The sequence below is a fragment of the Grus americana genome, chromosome 3 (assembly GCF_028858705.1).
Source record: "Grus americana isolate bGruAme1 chromosome 3, bGruAme1.mat, whole genome shotgun sequence".
Lineage (NCBI taxonomy): Eukaryota > Metazoa > Chordata > Aves > Gruiformes > Gruidae > Grus > Grus americana.
Window position 1 is genome coordinate 51,450,170 of NC_072854.1, and position 21,205 is coordinate 51,471,374.

At 37.9% G+C, this 21,205-nt stretch overlaps 1 protein-coding gene across 1 annotated transcript in view; it reads right to left on the reverse strand.

The window, feature by feature from the left end:
• CDK19 (cyclin dependent kinase 19) overlaps positions 1 to 21,205 on the reverse strand; it is a 130,890-nt gene that overhangs the window by 79,585 nt on the left and 30,100 nt on the right. Inside the window, exon 3 of the mRNA XM_054819815.1 lies at positions 1,554 to 1,664. Within this exon, the coding sequence (XP_054675790.1) occupies positions 1,554 to 1,664 (111 nt within the window). The remainder of the gene's footprint in view (positions 1 to 1,553; positions 1,665 to 21,205) is intronic.

A 21,205-nucleotide genomic window follows, 5' to 3' on the forward strand; every position in this document is an offset into this window, starting at 1 on the left:
GAAAGGAGAAATGATTTGTGTAGCATGTCCCACAAAAAAAAAAAAAAAAGAAAAAGAAAAAAAGAGAGTTAGGAAGTGGGAGACCAGTTCACATCAAATAACTAGGGTAACAAACATTTCAGTCTCAAGTAATAGAAAATAATTAACTTCACTGAGATTATGACCAATACCCAGTCAGATGTGATAAGTGGTAAGAACATTAGACTGCAGTGATTCTTTATCTAAAGCTATTAAATCATGTGAAAAAAATCACCATGTCGTGTACAAAACACGTGCCCAAAATAAATTCAAATGGAAAAGTCTAGAAAAAAGGTGCTTTAAACATGCCATTCAATGTAGCAGTAAAACGTGTTCACTGTGGTTGTTCTATAAAACGAGTAAACTCAATCGATGCACAAATAAATTCTGTCCATAGAGGATTTTAGCCGCTGCATTCCTATTCATCATCACTGTCACCAGTTGTGAGAAATACACAAACTCTCAGTGTACACTGAACTTTGATGAAAAAAAAACTTTTAAAATACAAAGCTGCTACCCCATGCCAGAAATCAAATTAAATATTTTTTAAGCCTACGAAGGGGAATGAAATACTATGACTTTACTTGTTCTGAGCCAGAAGTATCATTTTGCATGGTCCAAGTTTACTTTCCTTCCAGATTACAATTTTGTGTTATTTACAAATAAATATTCATTAGCTCGAGAGCTAAGTACAAAAAAATTGAGCAATTTGTCAGTAACATTACTAATAGCAACTTCTGTATTACTGAAGCCTTCAAAAACAATATTGGAATTAATATTACCACTTCCTCTCCTTGCCAGTATTTTCAAAGGAATTATAAACCTATTGATTACTCTTTAGTAAAGGTTTGATATCTTCTGGGTTTAAACACAAATCCAGGTCCAAGCAACTCACATCCTATTAATAGGTGTGGAGCTTGAATATTTGTATCTGAGTTCAACTCATGATGACATTGATGTTGACCTCTACAACAGATTACATCAAATCGTATCATATTTTGCTGGAAACTTAAAAACAGACATCTAAGTCTCTGCTCTTCTTCCATGTAGTGATAGTCCATCAGTAGGCCCAATTACCAGTACTTACTATTTTTTCTTATTTTCTTTCCCCTCATACTGTCACAAATTTGCTCTTTAGAATTAGACGACTGAATGTTGATCACTTCCACTTTATCTCAGTGAGAGGACTCAGTAAAGCAGTCCATCTCTTTTTGTGTGTGTGTACGCACACACGCTGCAGGAAAAATATTAAATACATTTCCAAACTATTTCAGAAGGCCTCAATTTAGGAATGCTTTCTTTAACTCCAATTAAAGCTTGTAGAAAAATTCTTTGAGCTTCAAAATGAAATCTGACTTTAAAAAATTCTACATAGCCTTTTGCAGGTTTTAAAGTGTACAAAGAACAAGATCAGATCCTTAATTACAGCGCAAGAAACGTATGCATCTCTGCACTATATGAAGGTACGCCACACAGTTCAGTTTGAACAAGCTCACATTACGCTACCTCGAACAGGCAAGAAAATCTGTACTTACCCACAAATCATGTTCAGCATAATCAAACAGCAGCCAAACCTTTCTGTCACTGTGAGACAGGAAAACCTTCTGCAATGCAATCACATTAGGGTGCTTCAACTCTCGTAAAAGCTGCAGAGAAACAGAGAAGTTCTTGTTACTTCTGTGCTTGTTAAGAACAGTAAACACAAAAACAACCCAGCACAAATAGCAAACAAGTAATTCTAAAACAAGCCCTAGAAGAAAAGATGCCACTGATTGAGCACATTATCTTCAAAACGTCAAAATCAGGATACCCACAGCCCCCGAGGCATGGGTTGCTGTTCTGCAAGTGCAGCTGCCCATCGCTAGCTACCTGTCTCTCGGTCCCACACCCAGCACACAGCTGCCCATCCTACCTACACATCCCACTCGCCCTCAGCTTCGATCTTAGAAGATGTTATTACACACAAACATCACTGTTCTCTCCTCAAAGGTGAACATGGGAATTCAAGGATGCCAGAATGAAGCTTGTGCAGCTGGTCTAATTCTTTGTGTGGACACCACAGTTCTTGATCTTGATAATTACTGTATTACCAATAATTTTCTTTTGCATTGGATCCCTGCCTCACTTGCCTAGAAGCTTACGGCGTTGTTGTTCTCAGAATATGAGTTTTTTCAGAGAAGAGGTTACCAAAACCCTTTTCCTGATGGTTGTTTCAACTACTGTTCTGTAATCCAGAAATAAACCCAAGCTTATTTACTGCTTGCCAGGAAAAAAAACTAGGTCTTGTGACTAATTAGCACATTAAAGCAGGAACCACTGCTGAAGTCACCCTTCTGCCAGATTAAATCAGTCCTCAGGAGGAGCTGGGAAGCAGTACTCCCAAAAATATCATTTCCATGGAATCACTTTCTTTCCCCCCCCCCTCCATACTGCAGTCACAAGAATGATTGATCACTTGTGTTTTATCTGAAAATTGCTTGCATCTGCAGCACTAGTGTATAAATTGCCCAGAATCAATTTATAATGGCAAAACAGTAAATGCAGCAGGTTCCAAGGCATATTTGAGAGAAATGAATCTTCCCTTTTTTCACCTTACAGAAAAAGACTCAAGATGTTTATTTTAGGGGAAAAAAATAAGGATAAAGGATTAATTTTAAATTATATTATCCTTTGGCTATACAGATATCTGTCAAGACAAGAAATCTTCTAAAGAATATTACAATTGCTTAAATCTATTCCACTTTTTCAGAAAATGAAATAATTTAAATGCTTTTTCTACCATGCAGGAAATGTTTTCTTTTTGTTTCTTCCTCTCCCTAACACTAAGCATTTCTAGCTGTAAAAGAAAGAAATTCCACTCTAATGAACCAATCAATAGTAACGCTCAGGTATCACTTACAAAATACAGTAAAAATAATTTTGTCATTTAACAAATAGTAACAACTTGTGGAATTATACACTAACAAAACCCTAGAGATTAAAATTATCTCTCTTCAACATGCATCAAGAGATGTTGTTGTATACCTTATCATTAGTAATATTAAAAACAATTTTCCAATAGGGATTTCATGTGATGCCTCTGCCCTTTTTCTTTTATTTTTTAATAAAGAGTTATTTTCATTTTAGGATAATTTTTAAACTAGGGAGAGAAGAAACCACATGGGCACATTGGGTTTTTTTAATGCTATTAGATTTTTTTTAAAGACACTGCTGGCAGCAGTAGCAATATAAAATAATTCCAACTTGTTTGGTTTTGCTGTTTGTTTGGGTGGGTTTTGTTTTGGTTTTTTTCAGGATGAAATAAAGCATTCTCTCAAAATATGTAAAACTTTGCAGTAAGAAGCAGTCAAAGAGAATATAGTTCCGTATCAAATGCTAGCATGTAATAAAGAAGTTAACAGAAATATTATGTACAGCATAAGAGTAGAAAGAATGCCTGAAGTGTTGTGCATTAACTGGGAGGTGTTATATGAAAACAAGACTGTATATTCTGCAGCTCTCATTCCAGTCCACCCAGAGAAACGTATGTAGCAGTGGTCATCACCTATCGGAACAATCTGATTAATAACTAAAGGCTGAAACCTCTCCTTTTCATGCAAGTCATGAAAAAGGATACTTTCATATTAAAGAAAGTGGTAAATTTCTTATCCAAAACAATGCCATACACACATTTGCAATGAGTAAGTTATTTCTAACACATTGTTCTGACCTTGTGATTCAACTTGGATAACACAACAAGCATCCTTATCCAAACCCAGCATTTTTCACGTGACAAAAATCAAACTGTTACTGGTATGATCTTAAACACTGATTTTTTGTAAAAAACATGAGAATATGAGGAAGAAAACATTATGTTAGTTTTATAGCACACATGTTGAGTTTCTAACAGAGAACGTCTGTATCTGACCTTAGGCCGATACAGAGCTCTCAAAGGCCAACAGACAGTCTCTGCAAAAGTTCTGTCGCTGTATTTTTCAGCTACTGGATGCCTGGTTATAGTTGCAGCCATAGATGGCAAGAGCTCCCCCCAAACCAACAAAGTCTGTTTACACTGGTGACAGACACACTCTACCTGCCTGCTTCTCAAGGCTGTTCTGCTTGGAAAACCTAGTAATTTGCTAAGCCATATGATAAATGAACTTGTTAAAAGCAATAAGGTTATTTTTGAAGGTCCAATCTAGAAGATGCTGAGATGTTCCTGATAGCTTAATCATAGGGGCTACAGCAGCCTTATAAATAACAATGCATTTTTTTCTCTCAAGAGGAGCAGTTACAAAGCAAAACATTTCAGAGACATGAATGTTTACCAAAACACATCTTATCTAATAGTTATATTTAAGAGGATATTCAAAATTTACACAGAACATTTAAGGACTTGATTCCCTGACTTAAACTCATCCTTTAGTTGTATTAGACACCAACCAATATCAAAACCTAGACTGAAAACATGTCAAATTATCTTGTTCCATCAAACAGTGTATAATAGAAAATACCGATAAATTGTTATTAAGAATATTTGAATAAGCTTTTGTGTTATCTATTCTGCCCTCCAACAGATGAAGAAATTTGTTAATTAAGGAGGAATACAACTCAGTTTTTGTGTTATTCTCATTTGTCTGTCTTAAATGAATGCTTTGCAATTACCATGGATAGTCACTTTGGAAGTGCTTTTGTAGTTTTAGCAAATAATAGACCTTTATACCTTCCTCTTCTACTGAGCTGCAACCTTAATATAACAGGAGACTGTAAGAAATTTCATGTAAAATATAAAGCTTCAAGTGGAAAGAGGTGGCATGCATCCAAACCAGAACAATTTTAAAGGCTTTGTTACATTCTGGCCATCAAGACTACCAGTGCCGCAGCAGCCGGTGCCAGACCAAGGAAACATTCGCTCTCGAGTCCAAGACACTGGGTCAAGAATGGGAGCTCTGCTCTAGCTATGCTGGGCTTGCAGTGGTGCTAGACACCAACTAGACAAGATCAGAAATTCAAGGTTAGGGTACAAGTGACTAGCAGGAGTCACAAACAGAATTGTTGGTCAGATTTATGTCTAAAAATAATCTCCTCTAAAGACAGACTGCAGCAGAAGAGAGGATGACCACAGGGACCAAGCCCATGTTACCCACAGGTACGAAAAGAGCAGAGATGCAGACAGTCATTCAAAAAGCACTGGAAAGACGTGATCAGAAGGGAAGATAGGGCAGAACCTAATACGCAGCTAAGGAAAGTCAGAGACAGCAAATTTGAGACAAGTGTTACAAAGACAAGGGTTGATCTAAGGTTTAGCTACAAAGAAATCAGAGACTTCAGAAACAATATTTTCATTAAAGCAAACAGGCAGAAGCCATTAATGTGAAAACACAGGGGTATATTTAAAGCTACTTGCATCACGGTTGTATCAACTAACTACCTTAACAACTTTTATGTTTGACTATAATTTTGTCAATATTTAACTCCTATACCAGCTACCTAACCATACTGTTATTAATTTTTGTCTAAACGGCTTCAGAATTCTGTATTGCTTTAAAGGATGCCAGGTAGCACCTAGTTCTTCAGCTAACCCTAGACTTGAAAACAAAGACCTAACTCATCTCACGTTAGATTTGCCACTTCTGTTTTTCTGCCAGCTTCTGCTATGAAGGGCTGGGGTGGGGATTCTGATCGCCTTTGTGAGGGCTGAGAACAAGCCTGATTTAAAATTATTTGAATAAAAGAGCAGAACTAGTTTTTTAAATATATTCTCCAAATAGGAGATATAGTGCAGAAGGAGGAAAAAAAAAAAAAAAAAAGAATGTCATAAGACTACATTTAGGTAAGACTGTAGCTTAGTCTAATGGCTCACCTTCCAGTTTCGCTCTTCCACTACTCCCTTTATTAGCTGTCACGTGCCCCATACATCTAACAGTTATGTCATGCACCTTTTTCTGAAATGGTTCTATGTCCATTCATCACCATAAGCACGTTTCACAAATGTGCATTTTAGCCATACCTAGAATACCAAGAACAACTTCAGAGACATGGTAAATCATTATCTACAGCTTTTCTGCACCACAGATTGCCACATAAACTTTAAACGCAGAAAACGGATAAATGAAACAATACCAATACTATTTTTCTTAGGTCTTGTGCAGAAGTAAATCAGTTTGGAAACTTGGTTAATTCAAGTCTAAAGTTAGAAAGAAGAAATTAATATACTGTCCTAGTAATTGAAAGATTCCAGTGTACCTGACAACATTTTATTACAAGATAACAACCTGAACGTAAAAAGGATCTGCAGCTGCTAGAGTTTATTACTAAGTGAACACAGCATCATATTTTAATAGTACTTTAGCTTATTGTTCCTCTAAAATTTAAGTTCCATCATAGCCAACTTGCAGTAAAACGCTATTAAAAGCCTGTCTCTCCAGTGAGTTACAGTACGTTTCTTTCTTGGTAACAGCACACAAAGCGCATTGGGCAGAAAGTCATTGAGAAGGACATCATTCTGAATTGTCGACATCTGTGCAACTTTGACTGTCCTGTACAATGGCTTTCTTGTAAATATACCAGATTTTTTTTTATTATTCTTCTGGTCAAGAGAATCATACAAGCATCCTTGCTTGTTACAGCTCTTGGTTGATACTGGTCTCAAATTTTAGAATGCTGCATCTGGATAGCCCAAATATCATGAAACAGTGTGTAGGATTCCAGGCAGCTACTACTGCTAGTAATTTCTTCTGCTGTCTGACGAGTAAGCTCTCTCTCGAGGGACACTGAGCATTACTCTCAAGTAAATGTCTCTTATAGCAGGGGATGGGTGGGGATTGTGATGGGAAAGTCTGATGCCTGAGAAAAAGTGAAGTTGACAACAGAATTGGTATAGAAACTTGAAGCGTTGGAAATGCAAAGTGTCAGCAGTCAAGTCAAGTTAGACTTTGCATGGAAAGTCAAAATAAACAGAAAAGATTGTCTAGCCAGAGAAGGAGCACAAGAGTGCACAAGTACAAGAATAAGAAAGTAAAAGTGGGATATCAGATAGTTTAAAGACAAAAATAAAGATCTAAAATATTTTACCTCAGGTTTTAATGACAGCTACGATACTGATCATGGAAAGAACAAATACACAGATAATGGAAATGCCTCACATTTAAAAAAGTGAAAATTAGCACAAGTCAGATACATGTAGAACTCAGAGGCTGCATCGTATGATTAGCAAATGCAGCGTATACATTTAGAAAGGGGACAGGAAAATGAGTCAAGGCATTTGCAGACCTGTTAATCCAGAGCACGCAAAAAAACCCATTTTGAAACAATATAAAAGAAAAATGTGTTGAAACAAACTATGCTGATTTTCTTCTCTGATAACTGATGTTTTGCACAGGCAGGAGATCTATGTTCAAATTTCACCTTTATAAGAGCATTAAGTACTTTGTCAGATGGAAAAGATGACAGCTGGAAGAAGTTTGATGTGAGCAAGAAACTACCTAAAAAGGCAGCTGCTGACAGAAAACATTTCAAGGTAAAGTTGTTCCATATATTAACTATTTGCAGAGTTATCAAAGAATAGGTATTGTGATAATTAATACAACCCAGCTTAGCAGCAAAATCATGAATGTGAATGAAATTATTTGATTAAATAAAGGTGGCATTCCCAATGAACAAAAGGAGTGCAATAATACATCATCTTTTACTATACTTTATTCTACGACTGAATAAACAAAGGATAACAGAAATGGCACAAAATCTGAATTCATGCATTTAGAAACTAACCAAGAATTTCCACTACAGCCCGAGAAGTCATCAGGTGCAAGTGACAAAAAGATACAACTGGATTACTATAAAACAAAGAAAATTAAGAGGGTAAATCTCATGCTAGATACACTAGTTGAGGTATTTACAAGAGAGAAAGGGATACAGTGATATTAATACATAAAAGGCTTCTGTGGTATATTTTTAAAATACTATATACGGTTTTGTTTACCTTTGCTCAAACACCTCTCTCTCCATACAAACACAAAAAGATGAACTCGCCCTGAAAGAGGCAAAGGGTGATTAAAGGAGCAAACAATCTATCCCTCAACAGGGAAGAAAAAGCTTGCTCAATTACTGTAACTAATCAAATATTGAAAGGAAATGAGATTGATATCCACTAAAATACAAAGGCGTGAGCACCAAAGATGAAAGACATAATTACACTAAATGGCAATCATGGTTCAAGAACAAACAGATACAAGTGATAATAGATAAATTTACCCTGCAAGATGACATCTTGTGAACAGGAAGGTTCAGGAATAGCTTTTCAATAGTAGGGAAAACAGCCTATCTCATTTGCAGCTTGACCTTCATTGGAAAAGAAGTTACTTGATGAATTTGATGTAACAGCCACTAGACTCAGGGATGCAATGTCTGTATAGTATGTGCTTTCATAGAAGCCTTCATGAAGTGTGGGTTTGGTGAAATTTTACTGACCATCTCCAGAAAACGAAAAAGATCACATGCTGATTTGACAGCCAGCTCCTACAGTAATTTGGTCTAAACTCTTTGAACTTAGCCTACAACTTGTCTATCACCATGTAATGCGAGTAACTTTTACGTGACGTAGACTAGCAACTAGGAAGTCTCTTGCTCTTTTGATGTATAGAGAGTTCTGTCTTTTCCCCCCAAAGAAAAAGACAACTTCTGTGAGACAGAAGAGTTATGCTGTTCCTAATGTAAACAACACGATGAACTGTGAAAGCGCTTAGCACGTTTAAAAATAGTCAGATAGTACATTCTTGAAGGAAATAATTTGCACAGAAACACTTTTTCACCAGAGGATGAATAATGCTCTCCAGCTTACAAAAGCAGGGTGAGGACAGACGCTTTCATCTTGCTGTGAAGGAAACCTAAGAAAAATTACAGAAAACAGGAAGACAAACACTGCTTTCACTACTTACACTAGTAAATCTTACAGTAAACACGTATTTCTGTGTCAGCGAAGGCAAAACCCATAATCATCTTCAGAAATTTATTCTGAGGCCAATCTCATCAAAGAGGTGTTCCTATCTTTCATACAGTTTACTCTGGTCTTTTGATCTACGTAGTTAAACTGATCTGGAACAATCTTGGTAGTTTCTTTGATAGAAATGCACTTTGTAACGCATTTAAACCATTTTCAAGGCTAGAACCAAAACCTTTAAGTGGCAGATATGTGGATCACAAGAAGTCATAGGAAAGACCAAAGCACGAGACTAATTGCTTCATAAAAGCCATTGTATGCTGCAGAATTTTAAAGCCGCCTTCTTCTGTGATGAATATATTCAAAATCTCTAGGGTCACCGATGCTGGTTTTAAATCGAAGCTGGGTTTTCAAAGGAATGTAAAGATCATAATTTTACTCCTTCAGAAGCTCTTTAAAAATTCCAGCTTATTTAGATGTTAGTAATCAAGACTAGATCCTCTCCTCCATGTTATTAATATTATCCTTTCCACATAGACGTTCTGATGCCTATTACCATACTGAGCTCATGCTGCAGCTTTTCCCTTAGGGAGGTATATATGGACCTCTCAAAGTAAAAAATAAAACCAGGCAGATGTTAATTTTATTAAACTTGTAAGAACAGTCCTTTGTTAACTGTGCTACAGGTCCCAAAGCTATCAGGAAGAAGAGAAAAAGAGGAGAATTCTGTGTACCACTTTAAAAAAACTACTCAAAATTCAGTTTTGTTTAGTGACCCAATTGATTCTCAGGTTTGGGATTTTCCAGTTTGGATTCCCTTTTCTAGCTGGAGAAATTCCACTTACAGAGTTACTACATAGGTAAAGTAAAAAGAAAAAAATAATGTTAAAAAAGTCTTTACTTTATCAGTCCTTCCTGCTGTAAGCTGTCTGTGGCAGGAACATGTATAAACAGGTCTCACAAAAAGCTGCAGGCAACATATAAAGACGGATATGGACACACACACAAAAAACCCCCCACCAAAAACAAACACCCCCCAAACCACCCCAATCTCCCCCCCCCCCAAAAAAAAAACCCCAAAAAACAAAAAACCAAAACACCAAAACCCAAACTGTCCAAAGAGCTTAGGAAGAAAGGTAAAAGTTTAATTTTATAACCAAGGTGGGGAGGCAGACTGAATTGCCAAAAATACAACTGGTATAATTTACATGAACTGTTCGGAGTGCTGCCTCAGTTTGTGAAGCACTCTCCACATGAAAATTAAAAAGCTGAAATATTTTAAAGCATGAGGTTAAGCAGGCTTTCTTCTTTCCCTCTAATTCTCCTACACAAGCACCCAACTTTCATCAGTTTTATCCCAAGCAGTCCTTCACACTGAAACATCCCTCCAAGTCTGCTCTACACTTCCTTTAACCTTCCCCCTTCTTCAGGCATCCATCTCTCTAAAGCATGCAGCCCCTGAACTGTGAGGGCTCCAAACTCACACGAGAGAAAGATAAAATAAGTTTTTAAAAAAAATAAGTAAAAAGACACTGAACAGAATCTAGCCATTAGATTGCCAAATGTCAGGACAGGAAGAGGACAAAAATCTGCCCCACCCTCCTCCTATGACAAGGATTAAGAAAGTATTTATTCTATAAATATTTTCATTTTGGGGTCTGGCATTGCTAAATAACATTATTATTCTGAAACAAAAGCTTGGCAAAAGACTTTTCAAAAGTATTACATTTTAACTAAAATAAAGGAATAGAAACTAGGGTAACTGCATTTCTAATTCTTGAGGTTCCCAGCAAAAGAAAATGAAGTAACTTTAGCGTTTTTCTTGAAGAACATAGATAGAAATACAAGTATGATGATTTTTCCCATTTCATAGTTACCAATATGGTAAACCATGGCATGGACTTTTAAATAGAAAGAAAGAAGTATTGTAAAATTACTTCCAAACCAAGAATCATAGAATCATAGAATGGTTTGGGTTGGAAGGGACCTCAAAGATCATCTAGTTCCAACCCCCCTGCCATGGGCAGGGACACCCTCCGCTAGACCAGGTTGCCCAAAGCCCCATCCAGCCTGGCCTTGAACACTTCCAGGGATGGGGCCTGAAAACTGTTAATTTTTAATACAACTGTATAAGGAAATGCTGACCTTAAGATCATACAGTATCAACTTAGCTCCAGTGCACATGTTAAATGTATCAGCTATTTTTGTATATTTTCCATATAACATATCTGAATTGGTTTTTAGTATCTGCATCTTCCTAAAGGAAACCTCATTCCTTTAGGACGATCAGGTTCTCTGCTCTCTCATCTCTTAAAGGCAGCTCTGTAGTCAAACTTGGTCAGTCAGACAGATTTAATAACCATTTTCCTGCCAATTGAAAGGTATAGAGAAGAGATTTTTCTCCTTATTTGGCCTACAATAAAATAAAGGAACATTCATCCACTCAGATAACACCAACAACTAAATTGAAAACACATCTAGAAAGTAACCTGCTAAAAAGCAATATGGAATGTTTGTCATTTCTGAAGATTTTAAGACACGCTGAATTCGCTTTTTGGTCAACTAGAAAAGACATTTCTTCTGTTACTGAGAAGATGAAGAAGTTTCTCATCAAACTAACAGAGACTCTTAAACCTAAGGCTATATCAGAACAGCCTTTACAATGGGGCAGGGGGATGATGACACACCACTTTGCTAATATATCTTTACTATTCAGAAGTAGCATCACATAATTCCACAAACCTACACATTCAGTCTGGGTTTTTAAAAACTGCAACTAGTTTTCCCTTGCAGTGCTTATTCTAACATTTCTGCACTTTCCTGATTTCCTGGCAACCAGTTACCACCTTGCTCTTGCACTGTATTTCACAGAGAACAAACAGTGACAGCAACTGAGGTTTTCCAAAACCCTTGTAGAAGGGCAAATAACAAGACTACACATCAAATCTGATCAATCACCCATTTTTCAGAGCCGGTTTTCCTCTCAAAAAGACTTCAGAAAGATAAATGTTATATGAACCAGACTAAGAATACTGTTTTAGCAAAAGAATGGCCAAAAATATGTTTTTCCAACCTCAATATAATTAATTATGGCATCCTAGTGATGTATCTCTCAAGAGGTAATAAATTTCTAACCTATGCAAAGGATTGGGCAGCGATTGCAATGCTATCCTGAAAAGAATTCCCATATAAAATATTTTTACAACCTATCTTTCCCTTCATTCCTAAAGTTTACTTATCTCCTCTACCTGACTTTTTGATTAATGTCTTTATTATTAAATCAGATTTTAATTTGTGTGATATTCTTCCATTTTCCACAGTTTATTCATTACAAACCATACAACACAAATTATAATACAAGTTATTTGACAGTAACCATGAAAATAAAATCTAGATCTTGAAAAAATCTTCCATCCAACAACTTCTTGTATCTTACTACTGATAACGACCATACTTCCAACTTGGTAAACGCATCTATTGCACTCAGAGAAAAGTACAACTCAGCGAACTCCAGGATCAAAAGCTGAAGCACAATCATATGATATGAAAATTTCCTGGGTATGCTTCTATATAGACCCAGAGCACATCAAGTGTGACAATGCCAAGCTGCTCAACATCCCTCTCGCACCTGTACCCAAGATCCAAAATCTCTGCCAAAACCACCTGTGAAATTCGAGCTGTGAAGAGTTCTCTCAGATGATACTTAACAGATTCAGATCTGTAACAAATCAGCTGAGGGAGTGCCAGCATCTTCTCTTAAGCTGACAGCTCAATAACCGCAGCACCCCCACCAAGTGGCAAACCTAGCTTCAGTCTTCTCCTCTACCACTCTGACCTGCTGAATAGAAGGGGCACAGCGCCTGAGTACATAAGAGTTCATGATAATATTCCAAGTGAATAGAAGTGACTCCCTGTGGCTTGAAGCAAGGTATCCCAGCCATGGAAAGAACCAAGAAATGTTGCATACATCATACAACTTAAATCCTAGAAAGCCTCTCAAGTGTCCATGCTGAATGTTACAAATCCAGCTCCAGAATTTAACTCTTTGGAAATCTGCCTGCTATGGAAAGGACTCAGTGTATTATTCAAGGTTGAAGAATATGCTGCTGCTGAGTACTGTCACATCCATAACCTCAACTTGCATACAATTATTTCTCAGATACAAAAATACACAGAAATATAAATCAGGTGTTATGATTAGGCAGTAGTCTACCTATAATTTAGAATTTCCAGTAACATATTAAAAAGGCACTCATAATACAAAGTATTAATCCAAAACTCTCCTGTGATTCAAAACTGTTTGGAAAAAAAAAAATCTATGATGGCTTAACTTTGCATCTACTGGTTTTGTGACAGATCAGGCATCAGCTATACTGCAGTCAGTATAAAACCAATGCTCTAAGAAACTGAATAGAAATGAAATCAAGTGCCCCAGTCTGGATCAAACACTGATTCACCAACAAAACAGCAACCTCCAGACAGGATACAAGTCTGTCAGGTCCTGTTTCCATGATGCTTAATCACAGAAATGGTAGATTTTTCAGGAAGGAATAATATAATCTTGTACATCGTACTAAGTTTTCAGTGACAGTACTATGTGGCATAAATTGTATTTTCATATTTCAGGATTAAAAGAAAAAATGACCTTATTAGAGAGAGAGAAAAATTAAAAAATAAAAAAGAAAAACTAATGATTATTCTTCATATGTACTCATTCTACTTACTCCAGACAGAGGTAGGAGTTTAGATATATAATTTATAGTTCAAGTCTTCTTTAAATGGAAAATTAAATCAAATCAGAGGTATGAATTCAAAACATATTAAGCACATTAAAGCTCTGTTCCTTATGGGAATCAAGTTAAAGCCGCTTTAGATCTGAATGACAGCATCCATTAAAATTTGATGTACTTCAACTGATCTGCTTTAATGTCTTACCTCTAGTTAAACAAGCTAATAGACAAGCCTAGAGTTGCAAGTATAAATTGAATCCAATACCACGCTCCAAGTCAGAAATGCACCTGCAGACTGGAGGAGAGAACATAAGCATTTTTTTGTTCTTAACTTCCTTTCATTAACTTGAGTCTGTTTAAGATAGCAAAAGTTTTGCACATGGTTTTACACTCAGGTTTCTTGTATACTGTTTCAGAATAAGATTAATTTAAGAATATTGCTCTTTCAGAGCCTTTACTCAAAAATTATAGAGGTAATTAGTCTGTTGATAGTTCTTTAATGTAAGGTCTTGCACCTGGGAAAGCATAACCCTGGTGTGCAGCACAGGCTGGGGTCTACCCAGCTGGAGAGCAGCTCTGTGGAGGGGGACCTAGGGGTCCTGGTGGACAATAAGCTCAATACGAGTGAACAGTGTTCTGCAGCAGCAAAGAAAGCCAACAGGATGCTGGGCTGCATCAACAAGGGTATCACCAGCAGAGATAAAGAAGTCATTATCCCACTCTACTCAGAGCTTGTCAGGTCACACCTGGAATACTGTGTTCAGTTTTGGTCCCTGCTATACAAAAAAGATGTGGCCAGGCTGGAGAGGGTCTAGAGGAGAGTCACCAGGATGATCAAAGGACTGGGGGTAATGGGTACAAGTTACTCCTGGGGAGAATCCAAGTGGACACAAGAGGAAAATTCTTCACAATGGGAACAATCGGAATAATCTCCCCAGAGAAGTGGTGGATTCCCCAACATTGGACTCTTGTAAGATTCAACTGTATGGGGTGCTGGGGCATCTTGTCTAAACCTGCTTTTGCCAAGAAAGGTTGGACCAGATGATCCCTAAGGTCCCTTCCAACCTGGTATTCTATGATTTAAAGCAAATTCAGCATTTCACTCTGGAAGCACAAGGCTAGTGTTTATTAACAAAATTACCCATGAAATGTGTTCTGCTTTTGCTGACAGGTTTTCACTTTTTACCCAAATTTTCTGCAATCTTTTTAACCACACATTAGACAAACCTAATGTGTGAAGCAAGCTAAAACGAGATGTTCATTGGCGGTCTCCCAAGTCACTAAACGCCTACCACAAGATTCCTCTCATACTCTCAGGATCAGACTGCAACTGGATAAAAAAAAGTCAGTTTGTAATCTAAAGCCTGCTATTTCCTCATTCTTCAATTAAATATGAAAAATTATTCAATGAGGCAATGAATGCAGCAAAACCAGTATTTCCCCCCATAAGGACTGATATAGTTCGGGAAGGCTCAAAAGGTGGCTCAATGTAATTCACAAAATTTGGTGAGTAAAGAGATGCAAATATAAACAAGGTATACTAAACATGCTCTTACAGCAACCCATAAGGACTCAGAACAACACCAGTTTTGTAAGAGAGGTTTTGAAATAACAGCAGGTAATAAGATGAAGAAATTAGTAACTAGTAGAAACTAGTAACTAGTTAATATTTACCACCACAAGGGTTAGGCATGTGGCATTCTGCATTTAATCTTCCACCGAATATAATCTTTCTCCAAAGTAACTTTTACTGCAAGCAAACAGGTGCTGAACCAACTTTTTGCCCAAGGCAGCAAAAGCCATGTGGCCTTGAAAACAATGTACCATGAACACTCATGTTAGACTTTCCTCCTGAGAACTGAGTACAGATACTGTCCCAGATATTATGCAGAAATGAGTAACTGGAAGTCACTCTCAAGACCTACAACAGAACTCCTGGTATATTTCATTTAGCAGTAATAAATAACATTTTTATAATCCTAACCAAAATGACAGAGTTCATTTAGGTGCATCTTCCTTCTAGAATAAGAACTTCAGACTGCTTGGAGAAAAAGAAATACATCTTTCAGAAGTTAGGAAAATTTCTTACACAATTATGCTACCACCAACTACTAAGAATCCCCAAGACTACAGCAAGCCTCCTGCATGTTTGTAGCTCCTAACTTTGCCAAACTAATTGTTTGGGCTGAGATTCTCCAGTTTGGGCACTGATGAATATCTGATTGTTCACATAAGCCATTTAGCCATTTACAAGAACACCACTGAGGACAAAACATGTAATACATGTATACTTCTACTCAAAGGAGCAAGAGCTGCTGTACTTGACTCAGATTCAAGAATCATCTTAAGTATGCTTAGCACCTTGCCTCAATGGAGCTGAGGCAAACGCCAAAGAAAAGAACATGTAAAGCAGCACATAGATAGCACAAGTCTTTCATGGTGTGTGCAGTCTGCTTCCAGCAAACCACCAGCTCAGGGACTTGAGAACCCGTTTAAATCAAGGCCCTTCACTGGTTTTGCGCATTTGCTCAATTAGACCCCAACCTCCTCCCCAGCTTAGTCCTATCCCTACAAGATGAGGAGCTGTGTTTCAAAATTAATTTGTATTGGAGAGAGATTGGCTATCTTCCTTGAGTTGCCCTAGTGCTTCTGTTCCGATAAACACTGAATAACAATTCCCTAATCAAATTTTCCATATAAATCTGTGATTTTAGACCTCCCTTCCAACTCACAGATTCCCAACCTATTTTGTCTCTGTTCGTATGGAAGTAGTCTTGTATCATCAACTTTCTTGAGTCCCCTTCTCTTTACCTTTTCTAGTGCTACTTTACCCGTTCTGAAGTAGAAAAGGATGAGGATGGCATATAGACACTCAACATCTGAACGCACCAGAGATTTATGAGGTTGACAGTTTGGTTTGTTCTCAGGTCTTGACTTTAAGGTAAATTACTGAAGCCACTCCAGTGACTTTGAATTTGCCTTTTTTACTGCTCCTGAAATTGGAGCTGTTTCCAGAAGAATAGTGATGAAGATTCAAAGATTCTCTCCCTATCCTCAACCTGCACCAGAGTAATGATCATTCAAGAAGGCATCGCTGTATGTAAATAGCTAGGGTTGTTTTTCTCCTATTTCCACTACATTAAAATTCAATGCCAATAGATGCAAACATAAAATTATCACACAAGCTACTCAGTACGATGAGATATTTTGCACTTCTGCACAGGTTAGCAAAGAAAGAAACCAGGCTAAGCAATTTTGTATCATCAAACTGCCATCTGATGCTTCACTTTCCCTTGGGGAAAAAAAGATGTTATTTGTGCATACTCTGTAGAAATGGACTTCCGAGACCTTTACAGCTGTTAAATGACGCACGTCAGAGACAGGTCTGGCACTAGGAAGACAAAGGAGAAAGTTTCCTCCATTTTACTCAATTCAGTCCCTGAGGAGAAGGCTGACAACTTCTGGGGCAAGGGACACGAAACTTACTCCAGAAAGAGGAGAGGTAGGAAGAAGATGAAGGAAGAGTTGGTCTGGAGAACCACCCCAGGGAGAAGGAAACTAGCATGGCAGCCAGAAGGAGGAGAGGGGCACAGGTTGCAGCTTACTGGCTGCTCTGCTCAGCAACACTGGGAGCGGGAGGAATGGTGGAGCTGGAATCAGCAGTGAGGAGACACGCGAGACCTTGAAGAAGGACACTAGAGAAGAGACTGGACTGAGGGAGAAGAATACATGGACTACAAAAGTATATCAGTGGTGAGGAATGTGACTGGCTGTGGAAACAGAAGGGAAAAAAAAGGAAGAAAAAAAGCAGGGGGCACTAGCAAAGCTGAAGAGGCAAAAAACAATGTTGGTGAGGCAAAGAGTGGGAAATGGTATTAAGAGTAGAAAAAAGGAATGAACTAGGTAGGAAAAACAAGACTGAGGCAAAAAGGGAGGGGAAAGTAAAGGGCAAATATACAAAATGTCAAGAGGGAGAGATGCATAGAAAAGCATCCAACACAGCAAACACCCCTCGTAACCTCAGCACAGAGTCCAGAGGCTCACCAACCCTCTGGCAAATGTGCCCTCCTCTTCTCTTTTCAGCATTAGTTCCCGTGGAAGTGAGGTCTTAAGACAGCAGGCTAATGTCTGTGTTGTGAGCAGAAGGTTGGAAAGAAGAGGAGAAAATGAGGTATGAGAGAATGGAGCCGTTGGAAGAAAAAAAGAAGGGGCATAAGGAAGAAGTTGGTATTTTCAGGATAGAAAAGGGAAAAATACATAGTACCTGCCAAATTCTTTTTTTTTCTTTCGCATGGCCTTCAGGAATAAAATCAATCAGATGTGTATGAAAAGAGAAGGCAGAAAAAGAGGAGGGCTCAAAGAGTATGTTAAGGGTGGTGAAAAGAACCAGGGACTGACAATATGTGATACAATTAAACTGTAAAAATGGAGAAAACACTCATGAAAGTAGGTGGAAAATCTGCAGAAGCTGATTGTAAGATTTTATTATAAGCACTCTAGCTTACAAAAAAAGGCAACAAAAGTAGTAAATATTGCTGATGACAGACCCTGTGATAGAATAGGGAAACATGAGGAGAATCAAAAAGTGTATCAATAGAAGAAAAGCAAGCAGGAACAAGAGCATATGAGAAGTCATGAGTACTTACACACCAGATATCATAAGGAAACCTAAACAAGAGAATATGAAGGATACCATACAAAGAAGAAACTATACGTCAAAGAAAAGGTTTAGAATAAGAATTTGAGAGACAACAGCATTTGACAAGGACAACAAAAAAGCAGCTCTGCTAGTGAACACGAACATTTAAGCAGTGTTTCCCCCTGACTGAAGAGGCAAACACAAGCTATTACACATAGCTATGCAACCAGATGCATCATCTGCATTAAATTACAGAGGATGAATGCAGAAGAGTTCACAGAAAGAGAGCCAGGAGCCAGAGTCAGAGGAAGGATGACAAGCAAAAAATTAGAAGTTACATGCAAATCGCCTGGTAAAGAGGATTAAAAACCCCTACAAGTAATTTTTTTTTTTTTTTTACTCAGACCGCAAATGTTTTACAATGGGCATTGAAATAACTAAATGTAATAAGACATTCTGTCCCAATCAACATGTCACTACTATACAATAGGATAACTCAGCCAAATAATCTAAGTAGTGCAACATGCACTTTGTTTCCACTCATTATGACATTTTCCACAGTTAGATAAAAATCAAAACAGTACATCCTTTATCGGAGCTGATAGAGAGAGAGTAGGTCAAGGATCCTTCCTTTATCCTATTATTGCCAAGACAGAAAACATGTTTTTGCAATGCCCTACCTAAAAGACACAGAATAGACCTTTTATATTTGGCAAGAAGCATGGAAAAGTTCAGGCAAGGGGCCAGATGTTTTGTTAAAATGCATAATTAGCTTAGCTTTGCTGAGGACCCACAAACAGTGCTCTGAGTCACATCCCAATGTTCTCTCTTCTTACTTAATACTCAGCATTGGATTTTATTACAAAGATATAAAAACGTATTGACATACCTCTCCCCCCAATCTCTTATAAAAGACAAGAGCATATCCTATGCTGTAAAGGCTACAGTAATCTCCCAAGAAGACAACCCTATATCCCTAAGCACATTAAATACTTTAATTCATACATGAAGTTACTTTAGCACAACCTTTGTTATAAACAAGACACACCGTTGATGAGTGCTGCAGAGAACGAGCGCAGGCACTCCTTGTTCCACGCTGCCCCTTTCAGCTCTCCTCCTTGTGGTCTTCCTTCCCACTGTCACCACCTGCTTATCCCACCACACATGGTGACATGTGACATGCTATGTCCCCACCTAAGCAGCACATAGCGGGGTTTCATGTACATACATGTCTATATGGCTTCCCTTTTGTCCCAGCTTTTTATGGCACAATCCCTATCCAAGTAGCTGTGCCTGGATTTTGCCACAAAAAAATATAAATAATCAAATCTCAGAACAGATTTACATGACTTAGAAAAGCCCCTCACTCTCTTGTTCCACTCTGAGCATCCTTTTACCCCATTGCCTTCAGATTTTTAGGTACTTTAAATGAATAAAATTAATTAATGGGATACGACACAGATTTGATGGAGCAACAGGACTCAACGATCATGAAAGAGACGTTACAAATACCAAATAAAAAGACCGAATGATATTGAAGGAAATAAAATGATAAATGGAAGTGTGAAAAGACACACTTTTATAAACTGCAAATATTTTTTAAAAACCTCATTCAGGAAAAGCCATGCAGGGAAGACTCCTTCCTTTAAATTTTCTCTACTATTCATACCATATGAATTGGACTGTATGCAACAACAGAGCAATTAGTTTAAATACTGCCAATATTCTCACTGGTGATAATTGGTTGCTTCTTGCAAGAACATCTGTTCCATCTTTCTCAAGAAATGAAGTACAGACCCTGTTACCTAGACAACAGAATCCTTCTGAGCATCACGCACTATAAAAGGGCAATATCAACCTAAGTCACACTTCATACTCGTTCTCCCCACCGCTCCCTTATCGCCGTTAATGCAACCAAACACCGTGACTTTTTAACGTTAAGCCCGTATTTATCAGATCGCATAAACTCAGGCCCAGTTTCACATGCATTAAAAGTAACAGCTGTGTTACTGTCTTTTGGCCAAGCAACAGTCACTTTGAGGCTTTGTATCCAGCCAGCTTCCACCACCGTGACTGCCAAGTTGTCAAGCTGAAAATGCTGCAGCTTATGAGTGCTCTGAGAGCAAGTCCTATCAAATCTAGAAGTCTCAGCTCAGTCCCCTTGAACGCGGTCCAGAAGCAGTCACCTTCATCGCCATGCCCCTGGATTACTGGAGATACTCAAGTGTTACAGGTACTCAACCCATACCGGCACTCACTAGTGCCCTCCAATCAAATTAAGGAGAGTAGCAGCAGATTACCCTTTGGAAGATGTCTTTTATTGCCTTAGCAAACTCACCCCAATTTTATAAATATTGATGAAATATTAACAACAACGAGGTGCACGACATGACAAACTCCTCTGCGTGCTTTAGTCAGATGGATGAATTTATTTTTTTTCCTGTGTGCATATGATGGAGGACCAATGAACATGGAAGCTCAAATGACATATGAAACCTAAGGATTAAGCACTCAGAAAGGAAAAAAAGAGCTCACTGGGGCAGAACAAGCTGCAAAACCATCACCACCACTCAACTATCACCCTAAATTCATCTTACTTCATCTTCGTTCTGACAATACCCTAAAATATTTTCCCTTCTCCTCCACCTCCTTCCCTTCTTGGCTGCGAGGAGCAGCACAGTCTATCTTCAAATGCACGTGCTGTAGCTGTCCCTGGTGGGGAGGTGGGAGAGGAACTTCTGTAGAACTCCTGTAGCTTTCATGCATTTAGTTTTGTACATGCAATAGCAATCGTACCCTGGTTATGTACTTACAGCTTTGAGTTAGACAGTCAGTACAAGTCAATAGCACTAAAAAGTGCCAAGCAAGAAAAGGTGAAAAGGCTATTAAACCAAAATATAA